The sequence below is a fragment of the Corvus moneduloides genome, chromosome 2, assembly GCF_009650955.1.
Source record: "Corvus moneduloides isolate bCorMon1 chromosome 2, bCorMon1.pri, whole genome shotgun sequence".
Taxonomy (NCBI): Eukaryota; Metazoa; Chordata; class Aves; order Passeriformes; family Corvidae; genus Corvus; species Corvus moneduloides.
The window spans coordinates 48,995,273-49,009,757 of NC_045477.1; the positions used below are offsets into that span (position 1 = coordinate 48,995,273).

The following is a 14,485-nucleotide window of genomic DNA, read 5'->3' on the forward strand; positions in this document are numbered from 1 at the left end:
GCCTGTTACAGATTTTGGGGGGTGTGTGTTATGGGATTCCTATTTCTACTTGCTTATTATTTAATATTTATGTCACAGACAAGTGACTGTTATCACCCAGAAGAAATACCCTGATTTGAGTGCAATGACAGTGGCAGTAAGGAATTAATTTGAGCAGCTTGTTTCTACTTGGCCCACTAAATTAAAGACAATCAAAAGCATTGTTCAAAAAACTCACCCAGTCAATTCCTGTGCTTTTACAAGTACCAGTAAATCATATGTAACAGGACAGGCTGTTAAATGCAGTCAGTCAAGATGAAGAATAGGAGGTCAGTGTTATCTCAGCTCTCACCAGCAATCTTGTAGTGTAAAATGTGCTTCTTTTGATCAGATTCTGCAAAATCCAGACAGCACAACATCAGCAGGAGGGAGAGGGATGAGCTGAGGTCAGCTGAGGGGGGAAGAGTGAGCACCAGCGCTCTTGCAGGGATGAAGGGAGAAGAGTCTGCTGCTGCTTTGTTCCCCCTTGCAAACACTTTCCCTTCAAAGCTGAATAGCAGTGGGTTGCATTCATGCTGTTGCCGTATGAACATAGGGATATGCAGCACTGCCTTGCAGGTGAAAGTGGGATGTTCAACTGCAGGTTTTCCTACCTCTCTTCTGGGAACCACTCTGAAACATGCCACAGCACAAATGTGTGAGGAAGAGACAATAAAATGCCATAGGATCCTTGCAAAATGGCAGAAAGAGATGGATGGAGTAGTTGTTTTAACTCTTCAACTAGCATTGGATGTTCTGAATTATTACCCTGAGATTTTCTATTCAGTCCAAAGAATGACTAGTTTTATCAGGTTTATTTTTTACTTTATTTTTTTAAACACCAGCTAAAGAGACTTTTCTTTTTCAATACAACAACAAGGCAATTGCTTTCAGACAAGACAATGAAATAGTCACTGTCCTTTTATTCTTATCACATTTAATTTAAATTTGAAATAAACACAAAGGGAAAAGCACAGGCATTAGCAGTTTCTACTTAAACAAATACACAGTCTTTCTTCCACATCTACTTATTTATTCAGTCTTTCAGTGTCTCATAGATCACAGGAAGTAGAGAGTCTCTAGAGAGAATTAGACTGCTCTCATTCTACAGAATCCATCATATTTCCAGCTTTGCTAATTTTGTCTCAAACAATGCATGCAGGGATGTGTCATTACTCACTAAGGACATGACTAGTTGTGGGTGTCAGGGGGAAAGGCAGAAGAAAGCTCAAAGGGGCTCTCTGTGTCTGTGAGTGACTGAAGATGTTTCCTTGGGTTTCTGGTGGTTTTTTTTAACTTGCAGACTGCATTAGTTAACTTATAAAATACTCCTGAGAACAGCTGGAATCCGTCTGAATGCAGTCAGTCCCATTGAATTGTTAATGATGTCTACAGCATGGTAGGATTTGTTTTGGAATAAATACTCAATGTACAATTTGTTAGCATGCTTTCAGTCTGAAGTATGAAAGCAAATTGAAGCCTATCCCACTGTACTGGCTTTTGAAGACTCAAAAAGGTACAGGCAAATACAAGTGCTGATTCTGCAGTGCTTGGGAAGATGTCTTGGGTAAGGTGTCTTTTGCTCTGGTTCCTAGGCTAGAATTCAGCTCTCCTGGGGGAATGGAGCAGTGGCTTTGTTCATCTGCTGTTTTGCTAGGTGATTTCTGGAATGCTTTGCCTTGTGTTTCTAATTATTTTGCATTTGCTCCTTCTGTTTCATTTGGAGCAGGCTGTGTATGTTAATTAGGAAATGTAAATACCTTTACAGAACTGTGTGTTTAGAGGCCTTTTTTCTAAAGCAAGTGTTGTAAGCACACTAATAGAAAAGACAAACAAGTATTTCTGCTCATTGTTATCTTATGGCCTGAAATATCCATTCCTTTACACAAGTATAGCTATTAAAAGAGGGGAAACACTGGGAGATGTCTAACCTTAAATGAGATGTAGATTCACATAAAAATTAGTAGTTTGTGGCTTTGATTACTGGCTACCAGAAAGACAGCTTCTCATTGCATGAGCTCTGCCAGTGGTAGGAGTTGGCAGAGCCTTGGAAACTGTTCCAGGAAGCCTGGAAGTTAATGGTGGTTCCTGCTATGCCAGGAGCTTTTTGCTGGGAAACTCAGTGCTAAGAGCCCTGATTATGCAGCCAGCAGGAATAAAGCTAATGTACAGGCATTTAACACAGAGCTAACTGGAATTCCATATTTCCAGTATGTGGGCAGTGACACTAAGGCTTTGAAGTAAATTTTGTTCCAGATCAGATTTAATATACATTATAAAAGACAAATTTAGAAGAAAATTAAAACAGCATGCATGTTTAGGAAATATACACTTATGGTGCTTAATTTCCTTTTGTAATTTAATTTTGTGTATTTTTTATTATTTCATGATTGCACGTACAACACCTTTTGACATTTCAAAATCTATATGACAGAGTATGATTAGAGGTTTTACATGTGTCCGGGCCTGTAATAACAACTGGAAAATGTTTGTCTTTTTTCCTGAGTTACCCTGGAGCATCAGACTTTCTATGTGCATTTTAGTCTTTGAGTTACTTCTAGTGCACTTCGAGCTAGAAAAGATCAAACTATATAACCTCCTGCTGCACCATACCCTGTGGTACCGCATATTACGCTAATTACTACACCAGTGCTCTCCCTCAGATTTTTTTAAACCTGAAATTCTATATTTCTGTGAAATGACAAATTCTGAGCCCAAACACTTGTAATCTAAAAATTTATTTTCCCTGCAGGAAATCAACATGTTTTCCTAACCAACTAACAGCTGTTGTTTCAAAAGACAAGAACAAGCCCCATTTTTAGAAAAGCATTCAGCTCAAGCTCTGATATGAGGTCTGATGCCAGGGATGGCTCTTCCCCTAAAATTTCCCTGTGGGTGAGGAGCTTAGCAAAACGCTAACAGTTTGTTCCCGCAGACTGTCCTTCCTTTTGCCTGCTGTGTGCTTTCTAAATCCCTCTCCTCTAAGGAGGGCCACAGAGAGGCCACGAGGGCCCTTCTACTTAGGAAGGAGAATAATTGCTAGCTCCCTGTGTCCCTGTCCCTGGCTCCTTCCCAGCAAGGCTGTGCTGGGTACTGGCTCTTCCCTTGCAGCACAACCCCTCCTCATGTGCGCGCTTGCTGCACTGCTGCTCCACCAGACCTAGGAGCTCTCCTGGTCTTGTAAACTGAACAAGGGCACTAATCGTCCTTGTTATTAGTCCTACTTATCTTTCCTTGCCTAGATACCTGTTTGCACCTTCTATCTGCTGGTCTCCGTCCCCCATGCAGCTGCCCCTGCTGGCCAGCACCCATGCACAACTCCCACTGCTCTCCACAGACCCTGACTTGCCCTCTGCGAAATTCTGGGCTTCTTTGCTCTGTTCTCTTTCAACCAAGCTCTAACTGGGGAATTGTTTCTCGTTTTGTGCTTAAGGTCAAGGGGCTGAATGAACTCCCCAGGGGTCCTCACTGAAAATGTCTCAAAACCAAAAGTAGTTAATTATTTACATGCCTAAGGAAAGCACACACTTTTCTCTACCACTGCCTGTGTTTGGCATCTGGCATAGCAAAATTTATGGAGGAGCTCAGTGTATGGCCCATTTGTGCATTATATTTTTATTTTGAAAGCCCCAGAAAAGCCAAAGCCTTATTACCATGACAAAGTAATGCTTGAATCTGTAACTATATAACCTACATCTTATAAAACAAGCCCTGGTTTTGTCTCCCATCTGCCATCTCAGGTTGGTCCTTAGTAATGAAAAGGCACCATAAACTTATTTTATGTCCTACTCTGTAGTAAAGCACAGTGTAATAGGGGGCAGGCACAGGCAATTTCTATCTTCAGTCACTTCACTGTGAAAAGTACTAATCACAAATGAGAATCATAGCTTCAATATTTTGTATTTATGAACAGAGAAAATGGAGTGGGACAAAAGTAAAGGTGAGGAAGTGTTCAGTCTTTACCAGCCCCTGACAACTGATGGTGTGATTTGCCTATGAACAGTGGAAGAGAGTCAAAGAAGGTTTTAGAACTTGTGCTGTGCTTCCCTCCCATAAACAGTTGGACATGCAGGTGCATGTGCTCTTTCCAGAAGCACTCTGCAAGCAAATGCTGAGAGATGGAGCTAGAAATTATGCAGCTCAGCTTCTGGTGCGTGGCAAATGCTGTATCTGCAGCTCTCTGCATGCAAGTCCTGATGCAGACAGAAGTGGAAAGGTGAATGAGGCATCAGAAATAAACCTAATACTGAAGCTGTGACTAGGTGTGGCTTTGGAGAGAAACTAGTAAACCAGTAAGTGTCCCTGAAGATTATGATCCCCATATAAAATTGTCATTTTTCTACACTGTTGAAAAAGCCAGGTCACATTTGCATTAAGCAAAATGGAAGATAGTGTTAGCTTTTGGACTACCAGTCATTAGGCACCACCAAGAAAATCTGATTTTATTTTTCTGCTTCAGATCGTTCAGATTCTGTGGGACATTTTCCTATAAGATGTCTGTGAACATACTCATGAGAGAGGGGAAAGTTAATAACACAAACTTTGTTTTCCCTCTAGAACAAGTCGTTTGCCTTAAATCTCTCTGTTTTTCCAGTGTATCCACAGCTGTGACACAGTTCTTCAGGCTAAAATGCAGCCCTCAACAAACACTAATGGTTTAAAAAAGGAAAGCAAGCAGGAAAATACATTTTTGTCTCAGGGTTTTGCTTTTTATTGCTCTTTCTCCTTACTTCTTTGATGAATGTTTTCTGCTTGAAGTCCTGTGTCTGTGACTGTCACACCATGGTCAAACAAGCAGGGCAGGACCTCGTGTTACTGCACTCAGCATGGTCCCCAGAGCTATTTTGATGGGAGCTGTGGGTGGGCAGGAGGAGCTGAGCTTGGGTGGCCGCTCTGGCTTTCCAGGGAAGTTGTAACTCCCTGGTACAAGAGGCAGTCTCTGACTGCAGAACTTTGACAGCTGGCAGACCATCCCGAGGCCTTAACCAGAGAGCTCCAGTGGTGGGATGAATAATAACAGACACTGAGTTACCTCTCTCTGAAATATTCCATGCCCTGTTTCATCCCACACTGGCATAGTGTCTTGCAGGTTTGTGCACTGAATGTGCTTGCCCACCTCTGTCCCTGCCTGACTTACTGCACAGGCAGAGACCCACTCTCATGTGTCTGGGCAGCCACATCCAGCACAGCTCCGACACGTCCTGCCTGCTTCTGGCTCAAGCCTCTCTCTTGCCTACATGAGACCATCTTGGGAAAGCTGGTCTCCAGAAAAGGCAGCTTCCTTACAGGAAAAGGTGACAGGGCAGGGACTTGCAGGTAACTTCAGTCAGCTTTGCACTGTTCCACCTATTCCACTTCTCCTGCAGCCCAGAATGAGGTTGCACAGCAAGGTAAAGAGACAGAACACAGCACTTAAAACAGATAGGATGGGTTACCTGTGTAGCTATTCATGCCTTAATGACATTTGTCATGGGGCAGATGACTGGAAAGCCAATATAGTGTGTAAGGCCTTCTTTTGTCCTTCTTTAGTGCTGTGAATGTCAGCTCAGCCACGTGTACACTGTTGTGGTTGCAGACATGGCAGGTTGGCATCCAACCCAGAAGTGCTGTGTAGCATCATTCTGTGCAAAGCCCAGGATGTGAATTGGTGAAATACTTAATTTTGCCATTTTGGTATGTATCTTAGTGATATAGTTCTGCATAGTTATGAACAGAATTATAAACCAGATGTCTTTCTATCTTTGATTTTTTCTAAAACAGGTGTGAAGAAAGAAGTACAAAAAGATCAGGATGCTAGCAGACCAGCTGTCTCATCCCCTAAGAAATCAGCAGTAACAGCCACAAAACTCCACTCACCAGGTATTTATGAACCTGAAAGCACTGCTTCAGGAAAGATTTAAACTTGTTGACTTTGCATCTCTTGTTAACACACTCAAATCTGAGACCTGCTATTGTTAAGTGAGGATTGATTGTGTCCAAGGTTCATTAAGCTGGCTGCAGCAGGCTTTATCATACCAATGCATGAGCTGAATAGACTTTTGTTCTCTTTGTTATAACCATGCAATCATCTCTCCCTCAAAACAAAGAGTTGTTGCTATTACGTGTTTAAGGGCACAGGAACATTTTTTTAATCATTCCAATTTTATTACATAAAAAGAGAACAGATAGATATAGCAAAATAAAATACACCTCAGACAATTGCCTGGAGTGATAGTGTGTTGCTCAGAATCTATTCTTACTTTTATGCAGAGGGACTAAATTTCCTGGGCTATTTCTATGCATAACTGGAAAAGGGATTATCTATAGAAATAGCCTTCAAAGTGCTATTGGGATGTTGTCAACTTATCCCTCAATATTGGGCACAAACACATGGTTTTAACATTTCTGAAGAATACGTTTTTTTGTTTACTGAAATGAAGAGGACTTGTGTCTATTTATGTCTACTAAGTGTACATTAACAAATGGATAAGGTGCCTAAAGGCTTTTGTGAGGCTGGCCTTTGGCTGATCTAAATGCTTCTGAAATGAGCGCGCGTGGTCTCACCGATTCCATTGTGCTTGCAGTTTATCTTCTGTTGTGTCGTTTTTCAGACACTGCTTGAATACCTAAAACATCATCTCTACAGATGTATCATACTTGAGTTATAGGTGTGGGGGATAGAACCCCATGTTGCTTCATTTGGTGGCAAAATGTAAAAGCATGTAGATCGGCTCTCCAGTTCCTATAACTTGCACCAAGAGTCTCTCCATTATTACTAGACTCAATCCCTACTCTTCTCCTTCTCAACCAACAAAATCAAGAAAACTGAAGGTTAAATTTAATCTTCCCAGGCACCAACAGGACACAAAATTCTTCTCCTTACAAAGATATTAGAGTAAAAAGATGAACTTAACACGGTCCTCTGAGTCATATAATTTACAGGCTATTTTGCACCTGGTGAGATCACAGAGAGGTCCAAAGAATTTGTTGTAGAGACTGCCAGACCAGAAGCTCACCAGTGTTTATAACAGTGGGAGTCCAGTTTTAAGCATCAGCACTGATTGTGGCTGTAGCAGCATGTTACAGCATAGCTGATTTGCTTCCACTAGGATTACAAAGCAAAATGGAACACAGGAATGTTTGTAAAGTGTATTTGTATTGTCTTAAGGAGGTCTGCATTTCCACAGGTGACTTAATAATTTTCAGGGCTTAAAGTTTTGGCATATCCAATTCATGAGGCCTCAAAGTTTTCTTCATTCTAGTGAGAGGCTGAGTACTAACCTCCATCCATCAGACTGATTTAGAATTTGTTCAGCTTGGTTGTGTGCAATTAAGGCAATCTAAATTTGTTTATCACTGTAAGGATCAAGTAGGAAAATAAACCTCATCTTAATTTTTTTTTTTTTTGAGTAGCCTTTGGCATTCTTTGAAATAATTACAGCAATAACAAAGCAATAATGACAATTTTTTCACCTACTTAACTATTTCAAAAAATAGTCAAAGCAGCCTTTGAAGAGGACACAGAGTGTAGCTGGTGCTAAGGGGCAGTAACAGCCTTTCCTCTGTCAGAATCACCAACTCCTGCATCATTTACACTTTTCAGTGGGAGAGAATGCGTCTCACAGGTAACTCCACCACAGCTACATCTGGCCATGAAACAGGTTCTAAAATTTCTGAGTGCTCTTTCTAGGTTGTATTTGCCTCTGTTACTGGCCTTCTCACATTCAGTTTCTTTTGATCAGTGCTGGTTTTCGACTGTTATACACAAATTTTTTGAGCCTTGAATCTGAAAACTTGCAATGGAGTTTTGAGATGCAGAGTCTTGCAGGGATCTCAATTTTATCCTTTGTTGCAGTACTATTCCTGAGATCTGTGTATAGGAGCAGGTGTCCACAGATGCAAGTGCTCTCCTTCCACTTCATTTTAGAATGGTGCCAACTGTTTCTGGCATCTGTCACTCCACAGAATGCTTGATATCAATTGTCTCAAAGTAATTTGCTCCCTTTCCTTACCAAAATGTTGGAAATTGGACAGTTAAAAGGCGAATAAATTGCTTTCCCTATCTAAATCCTCCTGAACAGTGTTAATTATGAGTATATACTTGTCATGTCTCCTTAGTTCAAACACTCACTTAGATAAAAAAGGCTTGGGAGTTTTGAAGTGGATCAAAGGGGTTCAGTGATTTCAGCACACACTGGGTCTGCCCCTCTGGTCCCACCATCAGCAAAAAGGACATTGAGGATCAGGGCCAGCATCATTAATATATACCCTGTTTTGTGCAGAGCAACAGAAGAGAGACATCAATGGTGGAATAAGCTTAGTAAGCTGCCTTTCAGACCCAAACGAACCGAGAAATTCAGATTTATCCCTGAGGAGAATAGCACCGTTTAATTTACAAGGACAGCTTATAATACTGACAAGGACAACACAGAGATGTGCACTTCAAATCTTCCAGCTAACAGGAAGGCTAGAAAGATGCAAGCAACCTGATGGGTTTCTGTTTTAATTAAAACTGAACTGATTTCAAGGGCTTTCCCCTACACTTCTCCCTAAGCCTTCTGTTGTAACATCACTGTCCTTCTTAAACAACCCAAGATTTTTTTATACTAAAAAGACAGATATTTATGGCTGTTGTTTTTATGAATTTCTTATTTTGTGGTATTACCTATTGTACAGTTAAGAGCCCCTTGATATGAATGGAAAAATTGGTAAGAAAAAACCATTACTGCACAAAAAGGTTGCCAGGCTTTAAGTGACATAAAAATGGATAGAGGGCAATAGCTATGCTGGTTGAACTCTGTTAATGACAAAAACTCCTTGTGTTGTATTATTTAAGTCTTCCAACAACATGGCATTAGTTTTGATGCTGCAGAACATGATATTCTTTTTCACAAATGCAAGTCATGGACACAAAGAGTTTCAAAGAGTTTTTTTGCACTTGTGGCTCTTTGCAGTTGCACCATGAGATGCCTGCAGACCTGAGGGAGCATCTCTGCTGGAGCTGGCTCCCTGTAAGCTTAGCCTGGAGCCAGGACGTAGCTCAGCAAGATGGAAGATGTGCACCCAATGGCTGCACACAAGCCTGGGGATCTGAAAAAGTAGGAATACACTCCTGGGGTATTGCTCTGGGGAAGCCATACTGTTTCCCTGCCTGATCTAGTAAAATTGCCCTAAAGGACCTATTTGCACACCCAGACCAGAGTCTTAAAGATCTAAAAGATCTGAAGCACATCTGACAAAATTACCTCTGGAATTTGTAATGCTCTACTTTACAAATTGGCTCAGATTCGTACCTTCAGAGGCATCTCTGTGGAAGGATTCTGTGGCTTTTTAGGGAAGGGATAGGTACTATTCACAGCAGAAGACTGTCCCCTATTACATGATTGCTGGAGACTGGTTGTAGACATGGCTTCTGTGTTGTTTCTCAGGGACTGTATACTACAAGGCGATAAAATTACAAACTCTCTATTTTTTTCATATTCTTGCATACACATCCTTTTCTACTAACACAGAAATGTTCCAGATGCACGTCCACCATCTCTAGTAACACGTGGGATAAAGATGTCTGACTCATATTTTCTCCCTCTTTCTTGCTGACTTCAGCTTCTAGGCTAAAAGCTGGAGAAAAATGGGAGGATCTGTGGAAGACCAGAGGTCTCTGGCCAGTATTCAGGAATGAGCTAAAGAGCATCAGCCGAGGGGTAGCAAAAGGGTAGCAAAAAAGACTGAGGGTGGCAAAAAAATTCAGTAAGCTGTGCAAAGGTGATGCCCAGCTGGCCATAAATGTTTGCAGAGGAGAGTTCTCAGAAAGCAGAGAAGGTAAAGACAAAACAGATTTTCCGAGCAGTGGCTTGAGCAGCCCGATGCTACCAGGACAATGGCCCTTCTTGCTTCGTCCTCATAACTGGGTATATCCACAGAAATGGATAGTTGACTCAAGCAGGATGTGAACTGAGGAAAAACCCTCACTGCCCTGAAGTGGCTTATCATGAGTAAGCTTTAGTTCTTGTGCCATTGATATGAATATGACACAGTATTTGTGCTGATACCCTGAACTCAAGCTACACTAGTGCTTTCACATCTTTGTACAGCATCAGGCTTGCTTCAAGCCAACTTGGAGCACACCAGAGGAGCCAGAGTCTGTCTGGGCCTGGACAAGCAAACTGTGTAGTGATTCTGGTGTGGTCGATGATGCTGAGAGAGCAGCCATGCAGAGCCAGTGATGTAACTCTTGTGCATTGTGTGGCATTTGGTGGCACTTCAGTACAAACCTGCTAAGTGCTGCAATTTTAGACATGTTGTAAAGGTGAGAGCAAGGGGAGCTCTCAAGGTAGAAAGTAATAGTGATATCCTGATATCCATGGGGTGTTTGCATTCAGAGAGGGACAACTCCAGCCCCACATTGTTCTGTTCAGAGGCCAAATGAAATCTGCAAAGGCAAAGGAAAACTGGCACCTCCGTCGAGTCACCAAGCTGGGGGTTCATGTGGACAAAGAAACCATGTGTAGAGTATAAATGTCATCTAGCTGTTTTCCACATCCACAATAAGATAAGGTGAATCCTGACCTGGAAGTGCCCATTTCTCTCACTGCCATTCAAGAGAGTCCAGCATCACACATCAAGATGCAGACCTCCGTTCTTCTAGATGTCTAGCAGAGGTGAGGTGATTCCTTCCTCCAACAACCTCAGTTCTCAGTGATACTCTCTTAGGACAGCTCTCCCCAACTTGTAGAAGACTTTCAGGCTCAGAGCCTGAGGTGACATGACTGATAAAAAGCGTTGAGCTTTGTCCCCTAAAAAAACATATTTCACTGGGCTCTTGCTTTTTTTTTTTTGAAAGACTGAAAGTTTTTTTCTTTTGAAGGGATGAGTCTCAAAGGCCATAGAAACACATAAAAGTCATGTCTATACATATAAAGTGAGTCTCCTGAATGGTCTTTTCTTCTCTCCTTTGTAGGACATCCCAAGCAAAGGCCAACCACCCCAAGGAATGGATTCTCTCCCAAACCAGGAGAGGGTCGAGACACTGAAAAGCAGTTCATTCAGAGACTGAAGGAAAAGTGTGATGAGCAGTCCCGGCAATTGATCAATATCCAAGATGAGCTTAAGAGGGCCAGCTGTGGCTTTGATGTCTTTGCTATAACAACCCAGTACTTTTTCAGGCAGGTAAGTGCAATGGGTGCTTCATACCATTGAAAAGATTCTTTGTCTTTACACCTGCCACTTGCCAAAATTTATTCCACAGTCACTGAAAATTTGTTCTTGGGACCAAAGCATGTAATTTCTTTACAATGTTTATTATGAGAAGGGAATTTTAATTTCATAGAATCATAGAAAGAAAATCTGCAATAACAAAGGAAATCTGACACCTCTGTCAAGTCACCAAGCTTGGGGATTGGATGGCCGAAGAACCATGTGTAAAGTGTAGATGCCATCCAATCTGATAAGTTGAATAATTTGATGCCATATATTTGAAAATAGAAGTTCAGGAACTTGGAAGAATTTTGTGTGAAGTATTTGTCATAAGCAGGCATTTTTAGGAGTAAAGGAGATGCAGAAACTTAGAATTCCCAGTCTCTGATTGCTAGCACTGGTATGGAAAGTGTAACTGAGATATTAATACTTGTGAGCAACCAAAATTGTTAGATGAAGGAAACTATTTGATTTCCCTCAATAATTATCTACTCTTCCTGTTCACCATGAATCAAGCAGAGTGTCCCTGTTACAGGGTTGCCAGTTGCTGAAGATGTTAGGATAACATTTTCTCAGCATGTAGAAGATTACGCACAGCACGTACAGGGAACATAAAGAAAATGTTGCTGGTAATTAGAGAACCTTGTTTATTCACTCAAGTCAAAATGAATAAATTCTAAGACAACCAAAATAACCATGAAAGACTTGAAAGTGTTGCTTGTTTCAAAAGCCGTTTAGTGATCTAGGAGATGTAGTTGGGCACTCAGGTCCAGGCCTGGTTCACATGATCCCCCATATTTTACAACATCCCAGGCTAAGCTGGTGTCCCAGCTACTTTGTACAACAGGCAGACAATCACCAGCAGGAGGACCTAAGGTTTGGATAATACCCTTGATTGCCCCCTTCTCTGCTTTTGGAAGAGACAAGAATAAATCTTCTGTGTTAAATGAGAGAAAGAAAAACAAGAAAACAAAACCTGAATTCAATCAATCTTAAAAATTCTGAAATTCTTTATTTAGTTTTGGGGTATTTTATATTAGTGGGAAAGGTTACCTTTGAATAAATAACCACAGTTCACACTGTTCCCTAAGTAGGAGCTGATCTTGCCGGGGGAGATTCACTGAACTGAAAAAACAGGGAATTTTTAAAATGTCCTAAATATTTTAAATACATTCCCAGGAGATTTCCCCCCTCTATTTTTCTTTCGACTTGACATTTCTGTATTTCAGGACTTGCTGAGCATTTCTAAACACTTTTGGGTGGGTTTTGGGGTTTTTTTTTGGTTGGTTTTTTTTTTAGCTTTTTTGGTTGGGTTTTTTTTTGTTTTGGGTTTGGGGTTTTTTTGAGCTGACTTTGGAGTATTCTTGTTTAAATCAGAGGGAAATAAAAAAGGGCAGAGCACTGTCAGCTCAGCTTTGTCTATGCATTTTCCACTGGGGAGAGATTTTTCATCACATGCCTCATTCACAATTTGCTGAAGGAACCCTGGAAACTTGGGCTTATCTCCTTCATCTCCTCTGGATATGTTTTAAATGAGAACAGCTGCTGCAACTGAGCTTTGAGATGACTGTCATTCTGTTGGCTCATGTTGGATCTGTCCTGAAAATGCCTCCTAAATTGGACAACTCAGGTGTCTTTATTTAACAGCATCCTCTCCAAGTCCTGGCCAAGCACAGCTGCACCTCATGTACCCAGCTCCTCTGTATTATCAGGCCAGCTGGGGATTGCAGTAATGCCCCTCTGAGTGCCTGAAGGTGAAAAATAATACACCTGTCAACTTCAGGCACCTTCAGGTTTGGGCAGGATTAGGTGTTGATTTTTTTCAGATCCACCCAGGTGTGGTACCTCCTTTAGGAGTATGGTTGCTTTAGGCTCCATTTTTAGTGCATGCAGGCGGGTGAACACTTCATGAAGATTATTTAAAGCACCAAAGTCTTGAATTCCTGCTTCAGTTACTTGCCTGTCCCATCTGAGACTTCCAGGGAGTAGTAAGGCTGCTGCACTCCTAAATTCAATGCTTAAGTCAAGAGCTTGCATACAGTGGGACAGCCTGGGACTACTCAAGCAGTTGTGGTGTAACTGGGCAGTCAGTTGTCTTGCAACACAGACACAGACAAGTTTTTGAGTGTCATTCAAAAATACAATCTGTAGACATCTTCTGAGATGGCTTTATTGTCTGAAAGCTTGAGCAAAATTGAGTTGGCTGGCTTTGAGTTAGGGCAGTATGGGGAAAAAAGCTTTTCACATTATAAAAATAATAAGAGTTGTGTGTGTTTGTTTCTGAGAACCCTGCAGGCAAAATGGTTGAGGTCTGAGTGGAACTGCAGTGTGGCAAAGGAAAAGCGCTAATTCAAGAAAAAGGTGCGGCCATATTCCAGAGAAATTTGGGGCTGTTTTGACCCGCTCGCAGTTCCACTCTGTTTAGCAGAGGGCCCAACCCTATCTTGGTACTTGGGAGCCTCTTTTGGGCTGATAATCACTTGGGTCCAATGTCTCTCTCTCCTTAAATCACAACAAAATAGTGTTCAAAACATAGATTTTTCTCAGATTTGGACCTGAATTCTGTTGGAAAACATGCTCCTACACAGTGAGGACAGGAATGAGTCCTAATGACAACCCAAGGACCAGTGTTTTGCATGCAGGTAGGAGTCTGCCCATGCCCATGGCTCTCTTGTCTTGCTCACACTGTTTCTCTTCTTTCTCCAAAGCTGGGGAAAGCACCAATGCAAGTGGTCCAGCAGACATATTTAGCTGTAGAAAGAGAGTGCTGTATGTAATAAAGAGTGTTGGACCACACCAGCAGTTGCTTTGAGTGCTTTAAGATTACATAACCATTTTCTTTTAGTTTCTTGGATTTGTTTTCTGACTGTTTCAGACCACTGCTGAATGGTATCCTGGAATCGTCTCTCTTTCTCAGTTGAAAATGCACATAATTGGCATGGTCCTTTTAATTGGCATCTAGAAGTGCACAGCATGTAACAGTATTTATTACAGACCCATTAAATGCCAGATAAACCAAATTTCTATCCTTGGGAAAAGCCTAGGCAATCGGAGCAGGTGATAACTGAGGAAGTAGACACAAAAAATATTAAAGCAGTGGCTCTGACATAAGCGTGAAAAGTAATGATTGCAGTGCCTGTTCAGAGCATGGCTTTTAATTATTATTTAATTAGCAGATGTATTAACTTAAGACCCTCATATATGCACATGACTCTTGTTGACTTTTGGAACTGCTTCAAATTAATTCTGAAGAGGAGATTAAGTTTGTCCTTAATGTTGTCAGATGCTCATCTTG

At 41.4% G+C, this 14,485-nt stretch overlaps 1 protein-coding gene across 4 annotated transcripts in view; it reads left to right on the forward strand.

The window, feature by feature from the left end:
- Positions 1–14,485, forward strand: part of MTUS2 (microtubule associated scaffold protein 2) — a 269,128-nt gene that overhangs the window by 205,109 nt on the left and 49,534 nt on the right. For all 4 annotated transcript variants that reach the window (XM_032099515.1, XM_032099513.1, XM_032099514.1 and 1 more), the window contains 2 exons: positions 5,779–5,877; positions 10,955–11,163. In XM_032099515.1, the coding sequence (XP_031955406.1) occupies positions 5,779–5,877; positions 10,955–11,163 (308 nt within the window). The remainder of the gene's footprint in view (positions 1–5,778; positions 5,878–10,954; positions 11,164–14,485) is intronic.